This window comes from Marmota marmota, unplaced genomic scaffold (genome assembly GCF_001458135.2).
Source record: "Marmota marmota marmota unplaced genomic scaffold, marMar, whole genome shotgun sequence".
Lineage (NCBI taxonomy): Eukaryota > Metazoa > Chordata > Mammalia > Rodentia > Sciuridae > Marmota > Marmota marmota.
Genome location: NW_026000051.1, coordinates 6,430,406 through 6,452,072, shown reverse-complemented (window position 1 = coordinate 6,452,072; position 21,667 = coordinate 6,430,406). Strand labels below are relative to the sequence as shown.

Genomic DNA, 21,667 nt, shown 5'->3' with positions numbered 1-21,667 from the left:
CGTACATGGAGCTCTCTATAAAAAGAGAAGGCTACTAACTTCAGGAAAGAAAGATATCAAAAATGCTGAAGGAGATACTAGCTTTGCTAAATGCCCTCTGTTTACCAGAAAAAGTGGCTATCATACATTGCAGAGGCCACCAGAACAGAGACAACAGAGACAAAAAGGAACTCCTTTGCCGACAAAACAACTAAACAGATGGCTTTAAAACCAATGGGGACTTTATGGATTTTGCCTGTGCTGCTGCCTAACCATTTGTTACCTACTTCCCCCATGTATACGGGGAAAAAAAAATCCTAGGAAAAACCTTAAAAGAGTGACGAGGACCAAAATGGATGGAAGATTCTACTGGACAAAAAGATCTTGATTCCAGAGACATTGGAAAAACTATTAATTGAACAATTATATCAAGAAACACACATAGGTAACTAAATTGTTACAAAAAAACTTTTATATCCCTAAGTTAACTCAATTAACAAGATAAGTTTCTTCCAGGTGCCAGGCTCAAGTAAATCCTAACCCAAAGGTAAGCCAATTTATAGGAACCAGACTACAAAGAGAAACACCAGGAAAAAGATGAAAAATAAACTTCACTGAAGAAAAACCTAGACAGTATGGTTATAAATATTTACTGATATATGTGGACACTTAAGGAGATAGTTGCCCGGTTTGGCCTCCCAATAGCCATGGGGTCCAATATGGTCCAATATTTCTGTGGTACCAGCTTTCATAGCTAAGATAACTCAAAATTTATCTAAAGTCTTTAAAATTAAATGGGACTTATATTATATATTGACTTTAGAGCTTAGGAAAAATAAAAAAGATAAATTAAATTCTAAAAAAGACCCTTAAAGGTGGAGCCTAACAAAGACTGGGTCAACCTCCTTCCTTTTATACCCCCTTATATAAAAGGTTTATAATATTTAAAAGACCACCCCTGCTGGTTCCCAGATAAAAAACTAACTAAAATAAGTAACCCCTCACTTCTTAAGTCCTTACAGGCTCTCCAGCAAGCGTCCCAAAAGACTCAGGCTTTAACAAAGGCAGGCCGGCAGCCAGTTCCAAGAGAGACCCTCACTCAGCCGTTCCAGCCGGGAGCCATCATCCATCTACCTTAGAGCCTTGCTGGCACAGACCCTTTCCAGTTACCTTGACCACTCCAACTGCCATGAAACAACTCGGACAAAAAATCCACCTGAAGACACCTGACAATAAACAATATTTTTACTTTCTGTTCTGTTTCACTTTCAGACATGCACGCTGCACACACCTCTAAAAAGACAGGAAGCCCGATTCTAAAGATTAAACTGCTGGTCCTTAAAAAAATATCATTATGACTTGGTAAACTTAGTTAAAACTGAAACTTAGAATATCAATGATTTGATTTAGTCCCATAAAACCAGTGGGGAATGCTGTGGTGTGAACTGATGAATGCAATTAATAAGAATGTAAATTATAGGTTATAGATTAGTAAAAAATATAGATTAGAGATATAGGATTTTGATAAATGAGGTAAGACAATTATAAAGCAAGAACAGTCATAGATAGACATAAGACTCCATTTTGCTGCCTTCTATTAAAAAAACCTGTTACAAGAGCTGTTCTCCCACAGAGCATCATCTCTATAGGTGGGTGACAGTCCCTGGCCAGGTGAATAAAGCTAAGCTCTTATTGATTTGAATTCAGACTTAAGAGTGTTTTCTGAAGCGGCTCCCTATAACAAACCAAAAAGGGGAAAATATTAACTTTAGCTTTAGAAAATATTTCATATTTACAGAATTCCAAAGAAAATATTTCTGTGGCACCAACAAATTAGTTATATTTAATTTGATACATTTATCTTTACCTGATCAAACACATATCTCCTGTATCATCCTGATGCCCTTCCTGTCAATTGTATTCACACATCAATTATTTTCCCTTAAATAGAATAGAAGGCATGTTTAAATAAGTATTTGTGTACAAAACTCAGTAAAGCTAGGACATAGTATAATATTACATCTTGAAATTCTAGTTTGAGAAAAGTGAATCGCTTTTTACTTTGTGATTGTTTTTAAAGTTAAGGGGTACCCACTGTATGTACGGAGTGTCGACGTGTACAAGTGTAGGAGAATGTGGAAAGGGCCTGGGTTTCTTGGCAACTCTGTCTTACTCAACTGAAAAGTTACTGGCTTTATAACTGTGGGGTCAGAGGTGCTATCTGCAATTTCAGTTTTACCTACAGCACTTTTTTTTTTAATTGCCATTGTTCTTAAATTAATGTCCACATTGAGCCTGAGACAGTTCCATGAATTTTAAGTAGCGTATTATTTGCTCTGCTATTACTCTCCAACTGCAAAAAAGTTATTTGGTTACTAAAACAGCAAAACATTAGAGTCTATGGGCATTTTCACTGATTTCTCAGAAATAATACATCATTATGTTTTCATATTTAAGACTATAATAATTGTATTTTAAACTTAATACTATAATTGAAAAGTGCTGTGAATAGGGAATGTTTAATTAAAAATACGATAAGGAGGCAAATGTAACACTTTGGGGTGGTAAAACTGACTCCCGAACTAATTTCTAACTTTAATCTAATGTGAATGGGGTCAAACATTGCTTTGCAGTTGTATTTTTTCATGCAAAAATAACTTCTACTTAATTTCTGCAGTGAATGTATTCAAGTGTATATTAAACATCTCTTACATTCATTCATGCAAATAAACACATCAAATGAAGACAGGAGTAAGCCAACATTGACCCTCTGCAATAGCCCATAGATTCACAAATTGGCACTTCATTTATTTTCTATAATTTTATGGGCCCAAATCTTATCATCCTTGGTAGAGGCTTGAAGGCCCAAGTTTTTATATCATACTATGCACCTAATTTTAAGAGATCTACTTCATGTGTGAATATATGGTCAGATTGCAGAACACAAGTGGTCTCATGGAGACTCAGCCATACATCTGGAGGCATTCTATTCATTGGGAGCATTTTCTCAGATGACCGTACTCATCTTTGAAATGCAATTCCAATAAGAAAAATCTATAGTCAGAAATGCCAAGACATGACTAAAGTAATCATAGCTGCTGCAAATATACAGATTAACAGCCTCCTGTTCCTCATGAACTCTTACCCACCTAGGTTAGGCCTTCCTTAGCTAATGCCCCCCACTTTTTGCCTCAGAGAGACATATAGAACGAGGCATATTAATGAAAACAATATAAATTTAAAATTTAGTGTCAGGTATTGAAATGACAAATAGGAACATATTTCCCTCACTTAAAGGGCAATTTCTTACCTATTTAAAAAAGTGACAAAGTAAAATTTTTTCCATAGCCCCTACATGAATTCCCAACATAACAGTTTATTATTCAGTAATGATAAATATGGTCAAGCAAATAAAAGAGTAATACAACTTAGGAACCTGCTGGTGTTGCAGTTCACATATGTATGTTTTTTAGGGTCATATCATTAATTTATCATCCACTTAAGTGGAAGTTTACAGATTATTTTAAAGCTAAGCATGTCCAGCTTTCTGTTAAGATCTTCATATCCTAATTTCAACTCTAAATGAGCTCATTTTATCCCAACACAAGCCCCTCAAAATAGAGGCTTGTGAATGAGATCCAGCCACAACCTAATTACAGCAGCACGAACAATGCCACTAGGATGTCCTCACAGAACTTAAATAAATTCAGCCCACAATGGGTATGGGTGTATAATATACACATACTACATAATTGCATACCAATATATTTACAGATATGTACATGTATGTACAAAAAGTATACACAGGGATTGCATTTAGCATCACAAAAATATACACATGCCATAAAAAATAAGAATTTCAAATAAATAAGTCAAAATAGAGCCCTCAACGTAAATACTCTATATTTTCCAGATAAACACACAAGAACATAAACACCCAAAACATCACCAGGAGACTAAAAGCATTCATATTCATATCAAGTATTTTACTCACATGGGGTGGGTGGGTGATTCTGAATTACTGTCAGTGGCCAAGTTTGCAGACCTTGGCACCTTACTATATTTCCAGTCCAGAATGTTCTCTGGAGATTAGGCTGATTACAAGTCTCCATGGATAACTGAGTACAAGATTTTTTTGAACTGGATCCCAACCACTCCTCAGAGACATAAAATTATTAAATCACAAAGGTCAGAGATTAAACTAGGAGAAGAATATAAAGCTCCATAATTGATGTACAAATTTGATTTGTCACTTTTCCCTTTACTTTAATTAAATTGAGCACAATTACCAAGTAATTTGTGTCAGGGAATTCTATTGCACAAAGAAAATGAATGGCAATAGCCACAAATGAAGGGTGGATCAGATCCTATATCAGAATTGGATTGCACTTTGTTTCTAAACTCTCAAAATGGTTTAGCTTGGTAAAAATATAAAGGACACAATGAATTCTGTGCTTTGAGAGATTTTGAGAGCACCACTTTCTAGGGAGGAAAACACAAACATACAAATAGTACATCCTGGATGAAATCAAAGATAAAATAGCTGATTTTTATAATTAATAAACAAAAATTTGTTTGGACTGACTAACTCACTGGTTTCAAGTCTGATACAGTTTTTTTTTTAAAAAGTACCAAAACCCTTTGTGTCAAAATATAAATCTCTAATAACTACTTTCTTGTTCATTATAGAAAAGAGTCTGAGCTATTGGGAAGATGGGCTGAGACTAGGAGAACTCTAGTTCTATCATTATGAATAATCAGATAAGCTTTTTGGATTTCAGCTTTCTTTTCCATAAAACAGGGAAGATGGTTGCTTTACCAACTTGAGAAATAATATACAGATAAAGAAGCTGGGTGTGGTTGGCATATGCTTGTAATCCCAGGGCTTGGGAGGCTGGGACAGGAGGATCACAAGTTCAAGGCCAGCTTCAGCAACTTAGTGAGGTCCTAAGTAACTTAGGGAGACCCTGTCTCAAATAAAAAACAAATAAAAAACCAACAAACAAAAAGGACTGGGAATATAGCTCAGTGGTAAAAGCACCCCTGGGTTAAGGGGAAAAAAATCAGATAAAGAGAAAATTTCATTATGCTTCATTTTGTTTTGTTTATAACTGGACTGCTTGCAATTTTATGCTAATTTGTTAAGATCATTTTTAAGAGAGACTAGCGACTGTATCAGAATCGCCAGGGAGTTTGTGCAATTTGAAAGGAAGTTGTTTCCCATTGCTTTGCCCTGCTGTTGGTTCCAATATTTAAATTTTTATGACTTCTACAATTAAATAAATAGGGCTTAAGATTTTTATAAAGATAGGTGGGAAGCAATTAAAACATAAAATTCACTGGCATTGTCACACTGAGCCCATTAGGTGATTGTCCTTCTACATTTCTTCTTCCTTGATTAACGCTTTAAAACTTAGAGGCCAGGCAGAGGGCACAAGAAGGAATCATTAATCACTTGTATAAAACTTCCATAATAAAAAGTAAAGACAGAATATGAAGTGTTTGTACGGACGCCCCATTCTCAAATGATGCTTACCCTAGTCTCTCTTTTAAACACAGATATTCTCTCAATAAACAAACAAAAGATTTCCCTTCCCATGATATAAATTTTCTTCATCCTACTTATCACTTGCTAACATAAATTTTACTTAGGTTTATTGCTTGACTTCTCTGAGAATGTGAATGTCATGAAGAAAAAGGATATTGTTTCGCCAGGGCCCAGAAGAAAATCTGGAATGTATAATAAATCTGGTTGCATAATATACAATTTTCATGAAGGCATGAATGAAACAATAGCTTAGAATTTTCTATGGCAGTTTTGCTCTCCTTAAAGATTCAAGATCCCTTCATACCAATTTAGATCTCTGCCTACCAGTAAGGAATTACATTACTATTAGCTTAAAGGGCCATGTCATTATCTAAATCCCTGTTGTGCTTCCTAAGGTGGACAGGTTTCTAATCATGACAGCTACTTTCTTCAAGACAGTCTCTCTCCAAACTGGTCTCTAAAATAGCTAACTGGAATCCAGGTTTTTTCTTGAACAGAGTTTCAATAAATATGATCTAGAAAAGAATGCTGTGTGTGCTAAAAACAAAGCATTTTTCCCTGGTAGTGAGGGTAGGGAAATCAATATTTTTGGAACCAAGAATCCAAATGGTAGAGTCACGGAGCTGCAAAGGACCTTGGGTCACCCCCTCCATTGTATGGGGGAGATGGGGGAGATTGGTAAAAGGAAGAGACATGAACACATTTGTCAAAGGGCATAATGCCAGTTATGGGAAAGTTAGGATCAGAACTAAGATCTCCTGGTTCTCAGACCAGTATTCCTTATACTTAGCTGGTGAGGATAGGGCTCAGGACAATGAAAATTATTTTAAACACTAGAGAATCAGGAAAATGTGTGTTGGTAGAAATATAAGTGGTATAGAAGTTCAGGGGATTTGGAACAAGAGGCCAGTCAACTCATGACAGTCTACTGCTATGGTTCAGGTAAACACTTATGAAAGGAATTCTATGACATATATTAAGGTACAGGAACAAAAGGAAAGCGGTCTACCTGAAAATGAAAAACAACACACCAGCCAAAGAAATCACATTCTAAGATAACTTTACCCAAGCATTCTGAAATACTGCTTGAAAGAACAAAAAGGTAAACAAAGCACCCTGAAGTCCCTAAACCGAAGAACAATCACATTAAGACTTCACATGGAAAAATCAGCAAAGTGGAGCAGGTATGGGGAAATTTAGGCCCAAAATTATTGGCCAAAAATGAAAAACAAGTTAAAAATATTACAGTAAAACTTCCCTATGGACATAGGAAAAAGGTATGAAAAGCAATCACTAATTTCCCCTGGGACAGCCAGAGGTAGACTGTGAAACCTTACAGAGAATTAGGAAGAAGGTCTTTTGATTTACAGATTTCTTAATATAAATACTGCATAATCAAAGGAAGAGAAAAAAACCTTCACAGCTAGTGCTGGTGAAATTATGAGGGGATGAAAGGAATGAAAACACAAAAATTTTACATTATACGTTGAGTCCCATTTAAAATAAGAATAAAACATTTGCATGAATATAATGTAACTAAATACAAGGAGTTTATACAAATCTTATTTCTAAAATTTCAATGCAAAAATCAATTTATAGTTTAATTTTCATAAACAACCAGTTACCCCACTAAAAATAATAGTATCTCTGACTTTGAAGTTTCATACATTTGAACTATACAAAGAAATTAGAAACTGTCACTGAGCCACAACCACAGCCCTCAGTTTTTAAACATGAGCTCATGAACTAAGTATTTAAATACAATTCCAACTGGAGACTTGTATTATGAAATGAACAACCTGATTTTTTGACTGAAATGTTTAAAAGCTGTTTTCCCTTTCATTTCCAGCATTCAAAGACTACAAAGAAATCAAAATATGTAAAAAAAAAAAAAATCTCTTAACAACACAGTACTCAGATATTCCAAGTAATATTATCTCAAGTCAAAGACGCAGCTTTCAGAGGAAAATCAATCCTATACCATTTCTGAAAATTTGACAGTATTTAAAAGAATTCAATGATTTCAAGAACTGTCTTAATCATGCTTCAAAAAATCATATATTTTTCTACCTATTAACTTGGAATGAAAAGAAATATTATGGAAGGACTCTTATCTTGATTTTTAGTAGTCCATGCTGGCCAGTTTCATCATTATGAATAATTATATGTTTTTTAAATCTGGACATTTAAGGTCCAGGTACAGGAGTTGGATTTTTCTCATTATACAAAAATAAATGATTTACTCTTCTCAGAGTGAGAACAGTGACTATTTGAGTAAGTATCCATACATCAAAACCAAAACATAAAAATTACAAGATTAATTGATTTTCTAAAAGACTTGAAAGATTGCATTTTAAAACAGTTACCCTAAAAGTCTGAACATTTTATTTTTGTTTGCTTTTAAAATGGTGGTCCTAAATTAAAAAATAAAAACTAAGTAACACACTATGTGTCTGTCATCACATTAGAAAACTGCACCATTTAAAATCTGTGGAAAATGAAAAATTGTTTCAACAAGATGGTTTTAATAGTCATCTACGGTATTTTCAAAGAAGACATTTCGAACATCCAGAATGGATGCTAATTCCAAAATGTGCTTCTGGAGATGAGGATTCTCCACTGTTTCATCTCTTGGCAGTTGTGGATATGATTCTGGATAATTTCGTGTTTCCTGGTAGGCAAAGAGAAAAGTCAAGCTTTTTATTTATTAGAAGAAAATTATATGCAAAAGGTATACAGTATTAAGAAGTAGCCTGATATTTGTTTTTCTCTATGGTATGATTATTTCTAGAAATATGTTTGTTGAACATATTGAATTACTAGCATTTGACCATTTAGAACTCTAAAAATTATAACTTCACATGATTTAACAATATATTTACTTGGTTTTTTCAAAAACGTTTGCTGAAGAATGGGTTGCTAGGCACGATGCTCTATGTCATATGGAAACTGTCTTTCCTTCTTGCTGAGGGGAAAATCCTAGCACATATAGAATTTCAACAAATTTTTGTTCAATGGATGAATAGATAGATGACAGGAAATCAAAATGGGAAAAGACAAGAGAAACACTCATTAAGTAACCTTAATGGGCCTTGGTAACTAATTATAGGAGAGGGAGAAGTCAAAAATAAGATTTCAGAAATGGATGACTTGACAGAGGGGTGGGAGCTACTGAGAGAAAAAGGGAGATACAGGAGGATATAATTTGGGGTCAGTATAAAGCTTCAGGTTTTAAGTGTATTTTGTTTGAGATAATAGGGCAAAATAGATTAGAACTGCCCCATAACCAGAATTTGAAAATTCAGGGCTGTATCTTAGAAGATAGATTTAATCAGTGTAAGTAAACATTGATGTACTCCTCATAAAAATAAATATTGATGCAATGAAAATTGGATGAGATTTTTAAGATACTAGAAAAGGGAGTGAAAATTGCTTTTCCTGATGATGGGCAGAATCACGCCTTTGGGATAGGATTCCTCTGTGTTTCTCCTTTGCTAGCAAAGCAATAAACTTTCTTTTTCCTTTTTCTCAAAAAAAAAAAAAAATCAAGAAAGGAAAAGGAGTGAAGAAAGGAGATAAGCAGATATATACAAAGGTGAAGAAAAATGGGGGGGAAAAAAAGCAGGCAGAAAAGAAATAAAACTGAAAAAGCTTGACATGGAAGCAAAAAGACCATTTCAAGAATCAGGTAATTCTTGCTTGGAAGTTTTCTTCACTTGGTAATTCTACAGACTATACTTCTGCCACATATTTACAATTTCCTAAAGAAATAAGTGACTACTGTTTCAAGTATCTCACGTGACAATTCACATATTAAATGTCACTTCTCTCTCTCTCTCCTTACAGGATTTACTCATAACATGACAAAGCCAACATTACTTTACTACACAAATAATATGAAGAATAGAAAATTGTAATGCTTCAAAACTTTAAAAAGAAAACAAAAAAGTCAAGAACTGCTACAGGACAATAAGTTAAACAATTCTTTCAGCTCACAGCAAGATGATGTCTGAGTTACTAAACATCCTTCAGAGTACAAAATATTTGCTAATGTATAACGAGACCCCAAAAGAATGATGCCTCTAGAAGACAGTGGGGGGAAGGGAGGAGGAATGGAATGGGAAAGACAGTAGAATGAATTGGACCAAACCTTCCTATGTTTATATATAAATACACATCTCGTATAACTCCACATCATGTAAAACCCCCAAAATGGGAAGTTATACTCCATGTGTGTATGATATGTCAAAATACCTTCTATTGTCATGTATAACTAAAAAGAACAAATTAAAAAATTTAAAAAAATAGTTAAAAAAAAAAAGGAAAAAAAAGAATGATGCCTGTTAGGCCTAAGAAGTCTACTCTAAATCCACCTGTAAAAACTTAATAGTAGCTGCAAAAGATGAAAGAAATTCACAACTAAAATAATTCCTGCCAGAATAAAGTCTAAATAGTCTATTTATCTATTTATTTATTTGGGTACTGGGCATTGAACCCAGGAGCACCTAACCACTGAACCACATTCCTAGCCCTTTATTTAATATTTTGAGACAGGGTCTCACTATAGTACTTGGGGCCTTCCTAAGCAACTCACTAAGTTGCTGAGGCTGGCCTTGAACTTGTAATCCTCCTTCCTCATCCTCCTGAGTCATAGAGATTACAGGTGTGTACCACCACACCAAATTTCTCCAATAAATTTTAAAGGAAGACAACAAAATCCAGAATTCAATATCACAAAATTCACAATGTTCAGCCAGCTGTGATGATGCTCGCCTGTAATCCTAGAGACAGGGAGGATGAGGTGGGAGCATGGCACATTCAAGGTCAGCCTCAGAAATGTAGCAAGATCCTATCTCAAAATAAAATATACAAAGGGTTAGGGATGTGGCTCAGCAATAAAGCACCCCTGGGTTAAATCCTCAGTACAAAAAATTTATGTAAAAATTAAAAAATAAAAAGAACTGGGGATGTAGCTCAGGAGTAAAGTGTCCCTGGGTCAATTCCTAGTCACACAAAATGAATGAATAAATTCACAGTGTCTATTTTCTGTGCTATATTACAAAATTTGTAGATGTATAAAGAACCAGGTATACAAGACCTACAACCAGTGGGGAAAACAATGTAAGCAGACCCTGCTTAACCACTGAGCCACAACCCCAGTCCTCTTTGTTTTTTGAAACAGGTTTTTACTAAGTTGGCTCAGGACCTCACTCAACAGCTGAGGCTGGCTTTGAATTTGCCATCATGCCACTTCAGCCTCCCAAGTCACTGCGAACACAAGTGTGCACCACGCACCCAGCTATAATGAGAGCTTAAAAATGAGCTTAAAAACTTAGAGAAATAAGTATTTCTAACTTTATAATGATGGAACATGTGACTAGCAGATAAGGACTTTCACAGTCAAAAAAATGAAATCAAATAAGAGAAATGAAGATATTAAAAAGTGTCAATCACAACTTCTAGAGATGAAAAGACCTAATATCTGAAATGAAAAACTAACTGGACAGAGTTAATAGATTCAACACTGCAAAAGAAAGATCAGAGATCTTAAAGACGTAGCAAAGAAACGATGCACAGTGAAACACAGGGAAAAAGGGGTGGGATAAGAAGAAATGGAAGGAAAAGCAAAGGAAGGGAAGGGACACATCAGTGGCCTATGGAACAATGTTAAGTTATATGACGTATGTGTACTTGACATCCCAGAAAGAGAAGAGGATGGAAGAAAAAGTATGTGAAGAGGTAGTGGCCAAAAAAATAGCCAAAAACTCTTTTAGTTATAAACCAGACATTCAAGATGCTTGATGAATCCCATGCAGAAAAGCAATGACAACAACCAAGAAAACCACTCAAGTGCATCCTAATTAAATGACCAGAAAACAATATGGAGAGGAAATCTTAAAATCAGCCAGAGGAAAATGAAAAGACACATTACACATTGCAATAATTACTATACAAGTAGACTTAATCAGAAAGAGTATAAGGAACTTGAACCACATTATAAACCAATGGGATCTAACAGATACTTATGGAACACTTCATCCAAAAGCACTAGCACATACCATCATTTCAAGCATCCTCAGAATATTTATAATGATAGAATACACACTGAATTAAACAAGTCTTAATAAATTTAGAATTCAAATGGCAGAATATATGCTCTGACCATATAGGAATTAAATCAGATATAAAAAAGAAGAAAGTATCCAGAACATGAACAAACACTGGATATAAAACAACACATTTCTCAATAATTGAGAGTTTAAAAAAAAAGTCGGAATGAGACTATTTTCAGGTAAATAAGTAAGAAGAGAATTCATTAACACCATACTTATAATATAAGAAACATGAAGGAAATTTGATATTTAAGAAAAATGCTACCAGATGAAAAATAATGTATACACAGAAATACAGAGTGTCAGAAATGGCACATATTTGAAAATTTTCTTCCTCGCCAGGTGCGGTGGTTGATACCTGTAATCCCAAAGGCTTGGAAGGCTGAGGCAGGAGTATCACAAGTTCAAAACCTGCTTCAGTAACTTAGTGAGACCCTAAGCAACTTAGTGAGACCCTGCCTCTAAAATAAAATGCAAAAAAGGGTTGGGGAAGTGGTTCAGTGGTTAAGTGCCCCTGGGTTCAATCCTTGGTACCAAACCAAATCAAACAAAAAGTCTTCTTCCTCATTAAGATTTTTTAAAAAGACAATTGTTAAATGTTATGATAGTCACAGTATCTCACAGTATATATTATATGTAAAAGGCAGATGGTCAGTAGCAGTACAGATGATGAGAGGAAGCACATGGGAATACACTGTTGTAGCATAACTACACTGTATGTGAAACATAATCTTTTCAATAAATGGTACTAGAACATTTGCAATATCCAAATAAAAAATTAAACTTTAAGCTGGGATTGGTGGCATATGGGTATAATCCCAGCAAATAAGAACACTGAGATAGGAGGGTTTTAAGTTCAAGGTCAGTCCTGAAAATTTGGCAAGATGCTGTCTCAAAATGTTTTAAAAAAGATAAAAAAGACTGGAGATGTAAGTCAGTGGTAGAGTGCCCTTGGGTCCAATCTCCAGCACTACAAAAACAAACAAACAAATAAATAGATTTTAACTTTTACCTCACATTGGAAGCAAAACTTAATTCAAAATAGACTGTAGACCTAAATGTAAAAGCTAAAACTATGAGAATCCTAGGAAAAAAGATAAGAGAAAATCTTTGTAACCTCAAGACAGGCAAAGAATGCTTGGCTAATACACAAAAACACAAACTACAAATGAAAAAAAAATTATTTAGTTTTTTGTTTTTTCAGATTCTTCAAGTCACAGAATGAGACAAAATAAACTCATGAAAAGATGTTCAATGTCAACATTGACTAGAGAAATGCAAACTGAAAACTACACTGAGCTATCCCTACATACCCACCAGTTAAAAGTCTGAAACACCAAACGTTGTTGAGGATACAGAGCAACTTCCATATACTGTCGGCCGGAGTATAAAATGGTACAAACACTTCAAGGTCTGGTAGTTTCTTAAAAAAATTAAACACATGCCAGCTCCATGAACAAAGAAACATGGTCAAAACACATGTCTGTATAAAAACATACACAAGCCTTTTTATTTATAAGGAAAAGCAGTTTTATTTATAATAGCCAATAATTTAAAACTGCCCATGTGTTCATCAACAGATGACTGTTTAAATATGACTGGGTTGTGGACTGACCAGAAAGGGGTATGCAGGGGACTTTCTAGAACGATGCTACGCTGTGTAACTTGATAGAGGTCTGGGTCACACAGGGTATGTCCTCCTCAAACTCACCCGATCACATACTTAGTTGTATGCATTTTCCTATATATAAACTTTCAATAAAGACTGTGAACATGTAAATACATGATGGAATGTTGATAGGAAAGTCTAGGGATGGCCACGATTTACTTCAAAATGCATAAAAAAAGATGTACTGGTGAACAGAAAGAGGGAAAAGTAAATGGAATGCAAACATATCAAAATAACTATAGATCCTATAGGGTACATATATGACTGTTTACTGTATAATAAAATTTAAAAAAGTATTTCGAAACTGAAAGTTGCAAAAGACTTTTTAAAATGTTCAGGAATATTTGGAAAAAGAAACCAAATGAGGCTGAGGCAGGAGGATCACTAATTCAAAGCCAGCCTAAGCAATTTGGCAAGGCCCTAAGCAACTTGTGAGACCCTGTCCCAAAGTAAAAAATAAAAAGAGCTTGCTCAGTGGTAAAGCACCCTTGGGTTCAATCCTCATTACGACAAAATAAAAGTAAATAAATAAAAAAAGGAGGGAAAAAAAAAGAAAACAAGGAACCAAATGTTACTTCTAGAAGTGAAAATATAATTATCAACGTTTAATTTAATTTTTTTTAGTACTGGGGATCTAACCCAGAACCATTTTACCACTGAGCTATATCCCTAGTCCTTTTTGTTTTTCATTTTGAGACAGGGTCTCACCAAGTTGCTGAGGGTCTCACTAAGTTGCTGAAGTTGGCCTCCAACTTGAATTCCTTCTTTCTCAGTCTCCTGAGTCACTGGGATTACAGGTGTGTGCCACCATGCCTGGCTGGCTAACATTTTAAAAACCTCAAGGAATAATGTGTAGGTACAGGAATACACAAAAAGAAACAGTGTGAAATGAACTATCAAGTCAAGCAAAAGACTTGAGTACATTTCTTACAAACAGGAACACAGAATAACATTTAGGAGAAGTAGTTCAACCTTGACAGTAAACCTAGAGAAGAAAATTAAACCACAATAACTTATGATTCTGTACATATGAGATTCACATAAAATGTAAAGTATGAGTTCAACAAGTACTGGCAAGGAAGACTCAGAGTAATAGCAGCTCTTACACACTGACTCAGAGTAATAGCAACTCTTACACACTGCTTGTGTGAGTGTGAACACGAACTGACTTTGGAAAATGGTTTGATAAACCTAAATATGCATACATCCTCTGACTTTGCAAGGCTGCCATTAGGTATATTCTCCAGAGAAAATCTTACATATGTGCACCAGGAAACTGACATAAGAATTCCATAGTGGCATTGTTTACGTAATAATAATATCTGGCAATAATCCACATATCCATTATCAATAGAATGGATAAATAATTTATGACATATAGTCAAATAATGCCTTATATTATATAGCCAAAACAAGTGAAAGAAAGCTGGAGTCATCAATATGGCTCAATCTCAAGAATTTAACTGAAGGAGTAGGCTGGGGTCGTGGCTCAGCGGTAGAGCGCTGGCCTAGCATGTGTGGGGCCCTGGGTTTGATCCTTAGCACCATATAAAAATGAGTAAGTAAAATAAAGGTATTGTGTCCAAATACAACTAAAAAATAAATATTAAAAAGAAAAAGAATATAACTGAAGGAAAAAAACCAATATGTATCCATCAATATCTTGTGCAGAAATACAAACATAAGTTGGGCACTATGGTGCAAGACCTCTAAATCCTAGGTACTTGTGAGGCTAAGGTAGGAGGACCACAAATTCAAGCCAGCCTAAGCAACTCAGCCAGACCCTGTATCATAATATAAAATAGAAAACAGGGCTGAGGATGTAGCTTAACAATATGGTGTCCCTGGTTTCAGTCCTCAGTACTGCAAAACAAAACAAAACAAAAAAATCCCACAAATACATGTGACAAAATTATAAAGTGAAGCAAATTTAACCATAAAATTCAGCATGTCAGTTGCATTTGCAAAGGAGATAGGAGGATCAGAGGACCTAGAGAGGATTTCAAAGGTAATGAAGATGGTCTTAATTAGGAAGGTAGGTATTCAAATGTGTCTTGATATCATTAATCTTTATACTTTACATATTCATTTCTAAACATTATTTTTTATCTATTTAAACTTTATTTAATATAAGCAAAATATAATACATGATTCTTAAATAACTAAAATGGTAAAATTGGTGAAAATGGTAAATTAATATTCTTTGCCTACCCGAAAAATCTTGTGCATCCTCATGGTGGCTGAACAAAAGATAAATCTTGTGAGAAGTAAACGAAGAAATTCATCTCCAAAAAACTGCAGAAATGCCTGATCTGCAAAGAGGACAAAGGTGACAGTAGAAGGAGGCTTACACAACTACATTTCAAAGGGGAAGAAACTTCAGGAAAGCCTTCTTGACTTTCCTGCCAAGGACAAATACCTTTAAAAGTTAAAACAATTTAAAATAAGTAAGCATTTTAACCCATTACAGAACATTCTGTTAAGTGTGCAGTTAGATTAGTAGGGTACCTATTGAACGTGAATGGGTCAGTAGCTGGGCAATATCACGGTTGATTTTTCGAAGATATTCTTGACACTTTTCCCATAGGCCTCTACGCATGCTTGACAATCCAGAGACAAATAGGAAGGCCATGAGAGGATTGTTCAAAAAGAGAGTGAACAGGCTACCTCGTTGAGATTGATCTGCAATAACAAACATGTTACATATATAGACAACAGTTTTGCAAAAGGTTAAAACATACATGAGGAACATTTTAGTATACTGATAATGTATAAAATTAAGGCTAAATCATTAAAACGTAATTCAAATCAGCAAATTCTGCATAAATTTACAAAAAACACACACCAAGCATGTTGTCTTCTGCTGAACAAATTAAAATAAGAGTCTAGTAAACAAATAAACATATCCCTTACTACTTTTTAACCCCAACTAACAAATTTAATCCAAATGTGGCCAAGATAATCTTTTATTGGGGGAGGTTGGAGGATTGAACCCAGAGGCACTTAACAAGCGAGCCACATCCTCAGCCCTTTTTTAAATTTTATTTTGAGAGTCTTACTTAAGTTTAGGGCCTTGCTACATTGCTGAGGCTGACCTTAAACTTTTGGTCCTCCTGCTTCAGCCACCCATATTGCTGGGATTACAGGTATGCACCACCAAGCCTGGATAGATTATCTTGATGGGCTATCCAAGATAGAATTCTCAGGTAAGTACTATGAATTACCAATCATTTTCATTCTCCTTTGTTAGTTGCACTTTCTCTGATTAACCCTTAAATATCAACAGTCTCCTACTTTGGCCTTACTGCTGATAGCACCAACTTCTGTTATTTTAGTAGCCATTTATATGCCTATTGATTTATATTCTCTTCATGTGGCCCAGACAGAATTCCTTAGAGCCAATACCATGCTGTCCTGTGGTAGCTAATGAACACTTAAAATATGACTGCTCCAGGGGCTGGGGTTGTGGCTCAGCGGTAGAGTACTTGCCTAGCACGTGTAAGGCTCTGGGTTTGATCCTCATCACCACATAAAAATAAACAAATAAAAGTATTGTGCCCAACTATAACTAAAAAAAATATTTTTTAAAAATGTGACCGCTCGGGGCTGGGATTGTGGCTTAGCGGTAGAGTGCTCGTCTAGCACGTGTGAGGCCCTGGGTTCGATCTTCAACACCACATCAAAATAAATAAACAAAATTAAGGTATTGTGTCCATCTACTTCTAAAAAATAAATGTATAAAAAAAAATGAGACTGCTCCAAGTTCAGACCCACTGAGACACCCCAGATTTCAAAGTCAAGTGAAAGTACAAAGAGACATATTGTTAACAGCCATTTCACCTGTTTCTTTTTATTTTTAAAAATGTAGGCACCAGACATTTACAATGAATTACAATGAAATATGTGACTTGCTCTACATTTTGATAGGATGTTGTCACTCTAGTCTCCTACATTCAAAGTAACTGTCAACGACATCTCAAACTCAACATGTCAGCAATTTTAAGCAAGTCCCTCTCCCTTTAGTTTTCCACAAATAGGCTTCTCCTCAATTCTCATTACTCCTCCAGCACTGAGCCAGAGACCTAAAGTCTACTCCTCCTCCCTGTTCTTCCGTCCTCCCACAACAAGTTCATCACAGTTTTGTTGGTTTGATGGGCTTAGAGTCTTTGATGCCAGCAACCTAGGCAGTTGCCCACGCTCTGGCCCCCACCATCTCCCTATTCCCTTCAGTGCCCCTCTCCAACTCATCCTCTGCGGGCTGACTGACTGCTCTTGCATGCTATTCCTCTGTTTAAAATTTCTATTACACCCACAGTCCTCCATTCAAATTACTAAACAAGTTTTAGGAGATTTTTCATCATTCAGTTGCAATATCCCAAACTGTACCCTTTAGCTAGAAGAGCCCTCCTATCCCAGGACCACCACACACTCTTGTTCTATCATTTCTCATCCCCATGTAAGTCTGCATGCCCTTGACATCAAGTTGTTTTTTTTTTGGACATCACTTTAGACACCACCTACGAAACACACAGAGCACTTAGGCACTTGCCTGTTAGGTTCTCTATCTTCTAGACTGTGGCTCTGCGAGAAATGTGACCATGTGTACAAGGCCAGAGTCCACTCCCAGAGCCTAACACAATGCCTGATAAATACAGGCTGAATAACTGTTGAATGAATAAGCTAAGCCTTGGCTAATAAGGGCTGTAGGCTTACCTATCTTCGACTTAGTGCCTAGGCGAAGGACAAGCACCCTTTGTAGAATGAGTAGCAATAATGTCACTGGATAAATCCTAAATGTTTGTCACAACAGAATTTTGAATTTGTCTATGTAATTGAATAATTTATTTAATGTAACTGAGATCTAAGCCTTATAGACAAGGACAAGGTCCTAAAGAAAAAGTATTAAGGACATTTATTACACTAAGCACACTAATGATAATAATAGTACATGCTGAATATCTAGTATTATCCCATTATTAGCATTATAAGTACTATTATTATTTCCATTTGAAAGATGAAGATGCTGAGGTACAGAATGGCTGAGTAAGTTTACAAGGTCACATAGCAATTAAGCGGCTGGGCGGGGATTCAAATTCAGTCTATGTTCAGAATCTGCATTTTTTTTCCTCCTCTACATAATAAATTGTTTCAGATAAACAGTGTTGGTATTAACCCCTTTGACCATATAACTCTTTTTTGTTTTATTTTTGTATTTTTGCAGCACTGGGGACTGAACGCAGAGCCTCAGACATAATAGGCAAGCATTCTACCCACTGAGCTATATCCCCAATCCTGAACATGTATTTTACTTATTTATTTGATTTTTGGTACTAGAGACCAAAACCAGGGCCTCTTGCAAGCTATGCTAGACAAGCACTCTATTACTGAGCTACACCACCCTCATACACACCCTTTTTTCCCCTCAATTTATTTTGAGACATGGATCTTGCTAAGTTGTTGAGGCTGGCCTTGAACTTGCAATCCTCCTGTCTCAGACTCCTGAGTCACTGGGATTATAGGTGTGTGTCACCATGCCAGCCCTGACCATATAATTTTAACTAAAGCTGCATCATCATAGGACAGACAGAATGACAACAAAAAGCACTCAAGGAGTTGAAGGGGTTACACTCCTCCAGAAATAATAAGAAACAGGATGACAAAATCCTCAAAGCAGGAGAATTTTACCGTTGTTTGAAGGTAAGTTCTATCCCTTAGTAATTTGGCTTTTGGATACATGAGCTTAGTATTTCTATATGTTTTTCCCTGTTAAACAGCAGAACTTACCTTAAAACAACGGTGAAAGTCTCCAGCTTCTCTCAGGCATTCAAATGCTGACCATCACTTCCTGTGTCAAACTATGTCAGCAGACAGGACTTCTGGCTGGGAAGTAGCAGTAAAATGCCATCTCCCACAGAGAGACATCAGCACTATTCACAGTTAGGGAGATAGTGAAACAGTGACAAGTACTGCTAAAACAGCGTTACGGTTTGCTTAGTATTTTACCTTCTCAATGAGTTAGAATTAGGTTTTATGTGTTACCTATTAAGTACAAATCAGAAAGGGCAAAAAGTCTGTCAATTCTCAGCCACTGGAGAAAACGCCCAGCTGCTAACTCGTCTCTCTGGCAGACTTAGAAGAGGTTCTTTTACTTTAAAAAGTACTACAAGGTAAAAATGGAGGAAAAAAAATAAACCCTTTAAGTTATGCCAGATAGGTTAACCTAACTCTGAGGCATAGGCTGAGAAGTTTCCTAGACCAGCAATCCTGTGGTCTTGAAAGATGCCTAAAATATGTAATCAAAGGTATGTACGGATAATGAGAAGCAAATCAAAACACACACCTGTAAAACAAAATTATAGTTTATAAATCATGAGGTCCCCAACAGCAAGGGGCCAACCACCTCTTTCTCAGGGAGGAATTATCTCAAGGCCTAACATGTTAGGAATGTCTGGTTGTTGGCAAGGTTTCTGATTATATGACAGATTGACACCTGCCACACGGACACCATAAATCCACTCGTAATCATTGTGAGAGGGAAAAACAAAGATCAGTATTATTCAAAATGCAGATACTATTCATTTGTGACTTACAGGTGTAACAAGCACTGAGAGAACATACCTTGTAAAGCTTTTGGGTATGCCGTAGGAGAAAGCAAGCAGACTAGTGGCTGTCCAAACAAGTTTGTGAAATTCTGTAATATATAAGAATTTAAATCTTTCATTAAAGATTTGACCAACAGCGGTTACTTAGTAATGTCCCAAAGCCCTCTGGTATGAATTAGGCCCTTTAACTCATGAATAGTTGCAGAAACATCAGCACCACTGCAAATATGCCCTCATATCGAAAGACCATGCATGGACTTGCTGAAAGGGTCTCCAAGTTTACTAGACGAACTACTGACTTTTAAATAAAGGCACATACATGATGGTAGCACTATGGGGAGAGGTGATCCACCTATTTACTAAGAAATCACCCACCCCACTGGGCAACACACATCAGATATACAAGGATGAATTTCCAAGATCTAGAATCTGGCTTTCTGCATTGAAGGCTCCAAACTCTGAATTACTGGTATGTGAGGATTACTGTCCATCTCTTACTGAAGATCATAGTCATTGCCCACACCGGATACTCTATTATAGCAGAATGTCAATGTATCGACTTACAGTGAAAATTAAGCTGAAATACTAGAATATGCTTTGCATAATTAAGGATATCTTTTCCTTAAATGCCAATCTACATAGGAAGTAAAATCATACCCTGATTGAAAGCAATAAGACAGACAAAATTTCTAGGAGTGAACTGAGTAAAAAATGGAAAAAAACAAAAATAACAAATAAGTCCACAAACTTTAAAATGTTCCTATGTGATAAGGAACACTTGAACAAATGGAAAGACAAACTGTTTTTAGAGACAAAACCATTCTAAAATGTATTACACTAATTTATTAAAATTTAAACCCACCTCAACAAAAATAGCCAAAACTTTTTTTCCTGAAAGTGAAAAAATAATTCTAAAGTTCGTATGCAAAAACTAGATTAGCCAGAAAACTCTGAAAAAGAAGAGCATAGGGGGAGCTAGGCTCAAAGTCTAAAGCACACCTTAAAGCCACTATAACGAAAAATGTGTGTCACTGGCATAGAGCAGGCAAAAAACAAATGGAACAGAACCAAAGTCCAAAATTAGACCTGAAACACTTAGGACTTCGGTGTCTCCACTAGCAATGACAACTCAAAATGGTTGAAAAAAAGTGGATAGCTATCTAGAAAAAAAATTGACTCAATACTTCATGCCACACACTGGGATAAATTCCAAATACTTCCAAGATTTAAATGCAAAAAATTAAACAATAAAAGTAGTGAAAGAAAATATGAATTATTTTGATGACCTAGAAGACCTTGATATTACGACTAAGATTAATAAACCAAGTTACATAAAAATTGTGCATAGGGAAATGCAGGATCAACTAAAATCAAAAGCCATCTTTCATGATGTGAGTTTCAGATCTTCTCCCCAGTTTATCCCCCAGATAAACTGGGTAAAATTTAACTGGGGAGAAGATCTGAAACTCACATCATGAAAGACTAATCTCCTTCATATATAGAGACCTTCTCCAAATCCAAAAGAAAAAAGTTCACTGACTCAATACAAAAATAAGTATAAGAACAGAATTCATAGAAAAAGGAATAGACTTTGCTGATAATAAGAATAAAATCAAAGCTATGCTAAAATATCATTTTTGACCTACCAGTTTAGCAAAATTTCCAAAGTTTGAGAATATATACTCCTGGCAAGAACATGGGGGAAAATACTCCTATTTAGATGGGTACAAACTCTACAAGATAATTTAGTAGTATC

At 35.6% G+C, this 21,667-nt stretch overlaps 1 protein-coding gene across 7 annotated transcripts in view; it reads right to left on the bottom strand.

The window, feature by feature from the left end:
• Nucleotides 1–6,570: 6,570 nt before the first annotated feature.
• Nucleotides 6,571–21,667, bottom strand: part of Scai (suppressor of cancer cell invasion) — a 155,581-nt gene continuing 140,484 nt past the window's right edge. For 5 of the 7 annotated variants that reach the window (XM_015497726.2, XM_048813052.1, XM_048813055.1 and 2 more), the window contains 4 exons: nucleotides 19,928–20,000; nucleotides 15,818–15,991; nucleotides 15,521–15,621; nucleotides 6,571–8,198 (listed from right to left, as the gene is read on the bottom strand). In XM_015497726.2, the coding sequence (XP_015353212.2) occupies nucleotides 8,052–8,198; nucleotides 15,521–15,621; nucleotides 15,818–15,991; nucleotides 19,928–20,000 (495 nt within the window). In that variant the 3' untranslated portion in view covers nucleotides 6,571–8,051. Of the gene's footprint in view, nucleotides 8,224–15,520; nucleotides 15,622–15,817; nucleotides 15,992–19,093; nucleotides 19,237–19,927; nucleotides 20,001–21,667 lie in introns of those variants that run through there. The other 2 variants (XM_048813053.1, XR_007351182.1) reach the window with 2 other exon arrangements.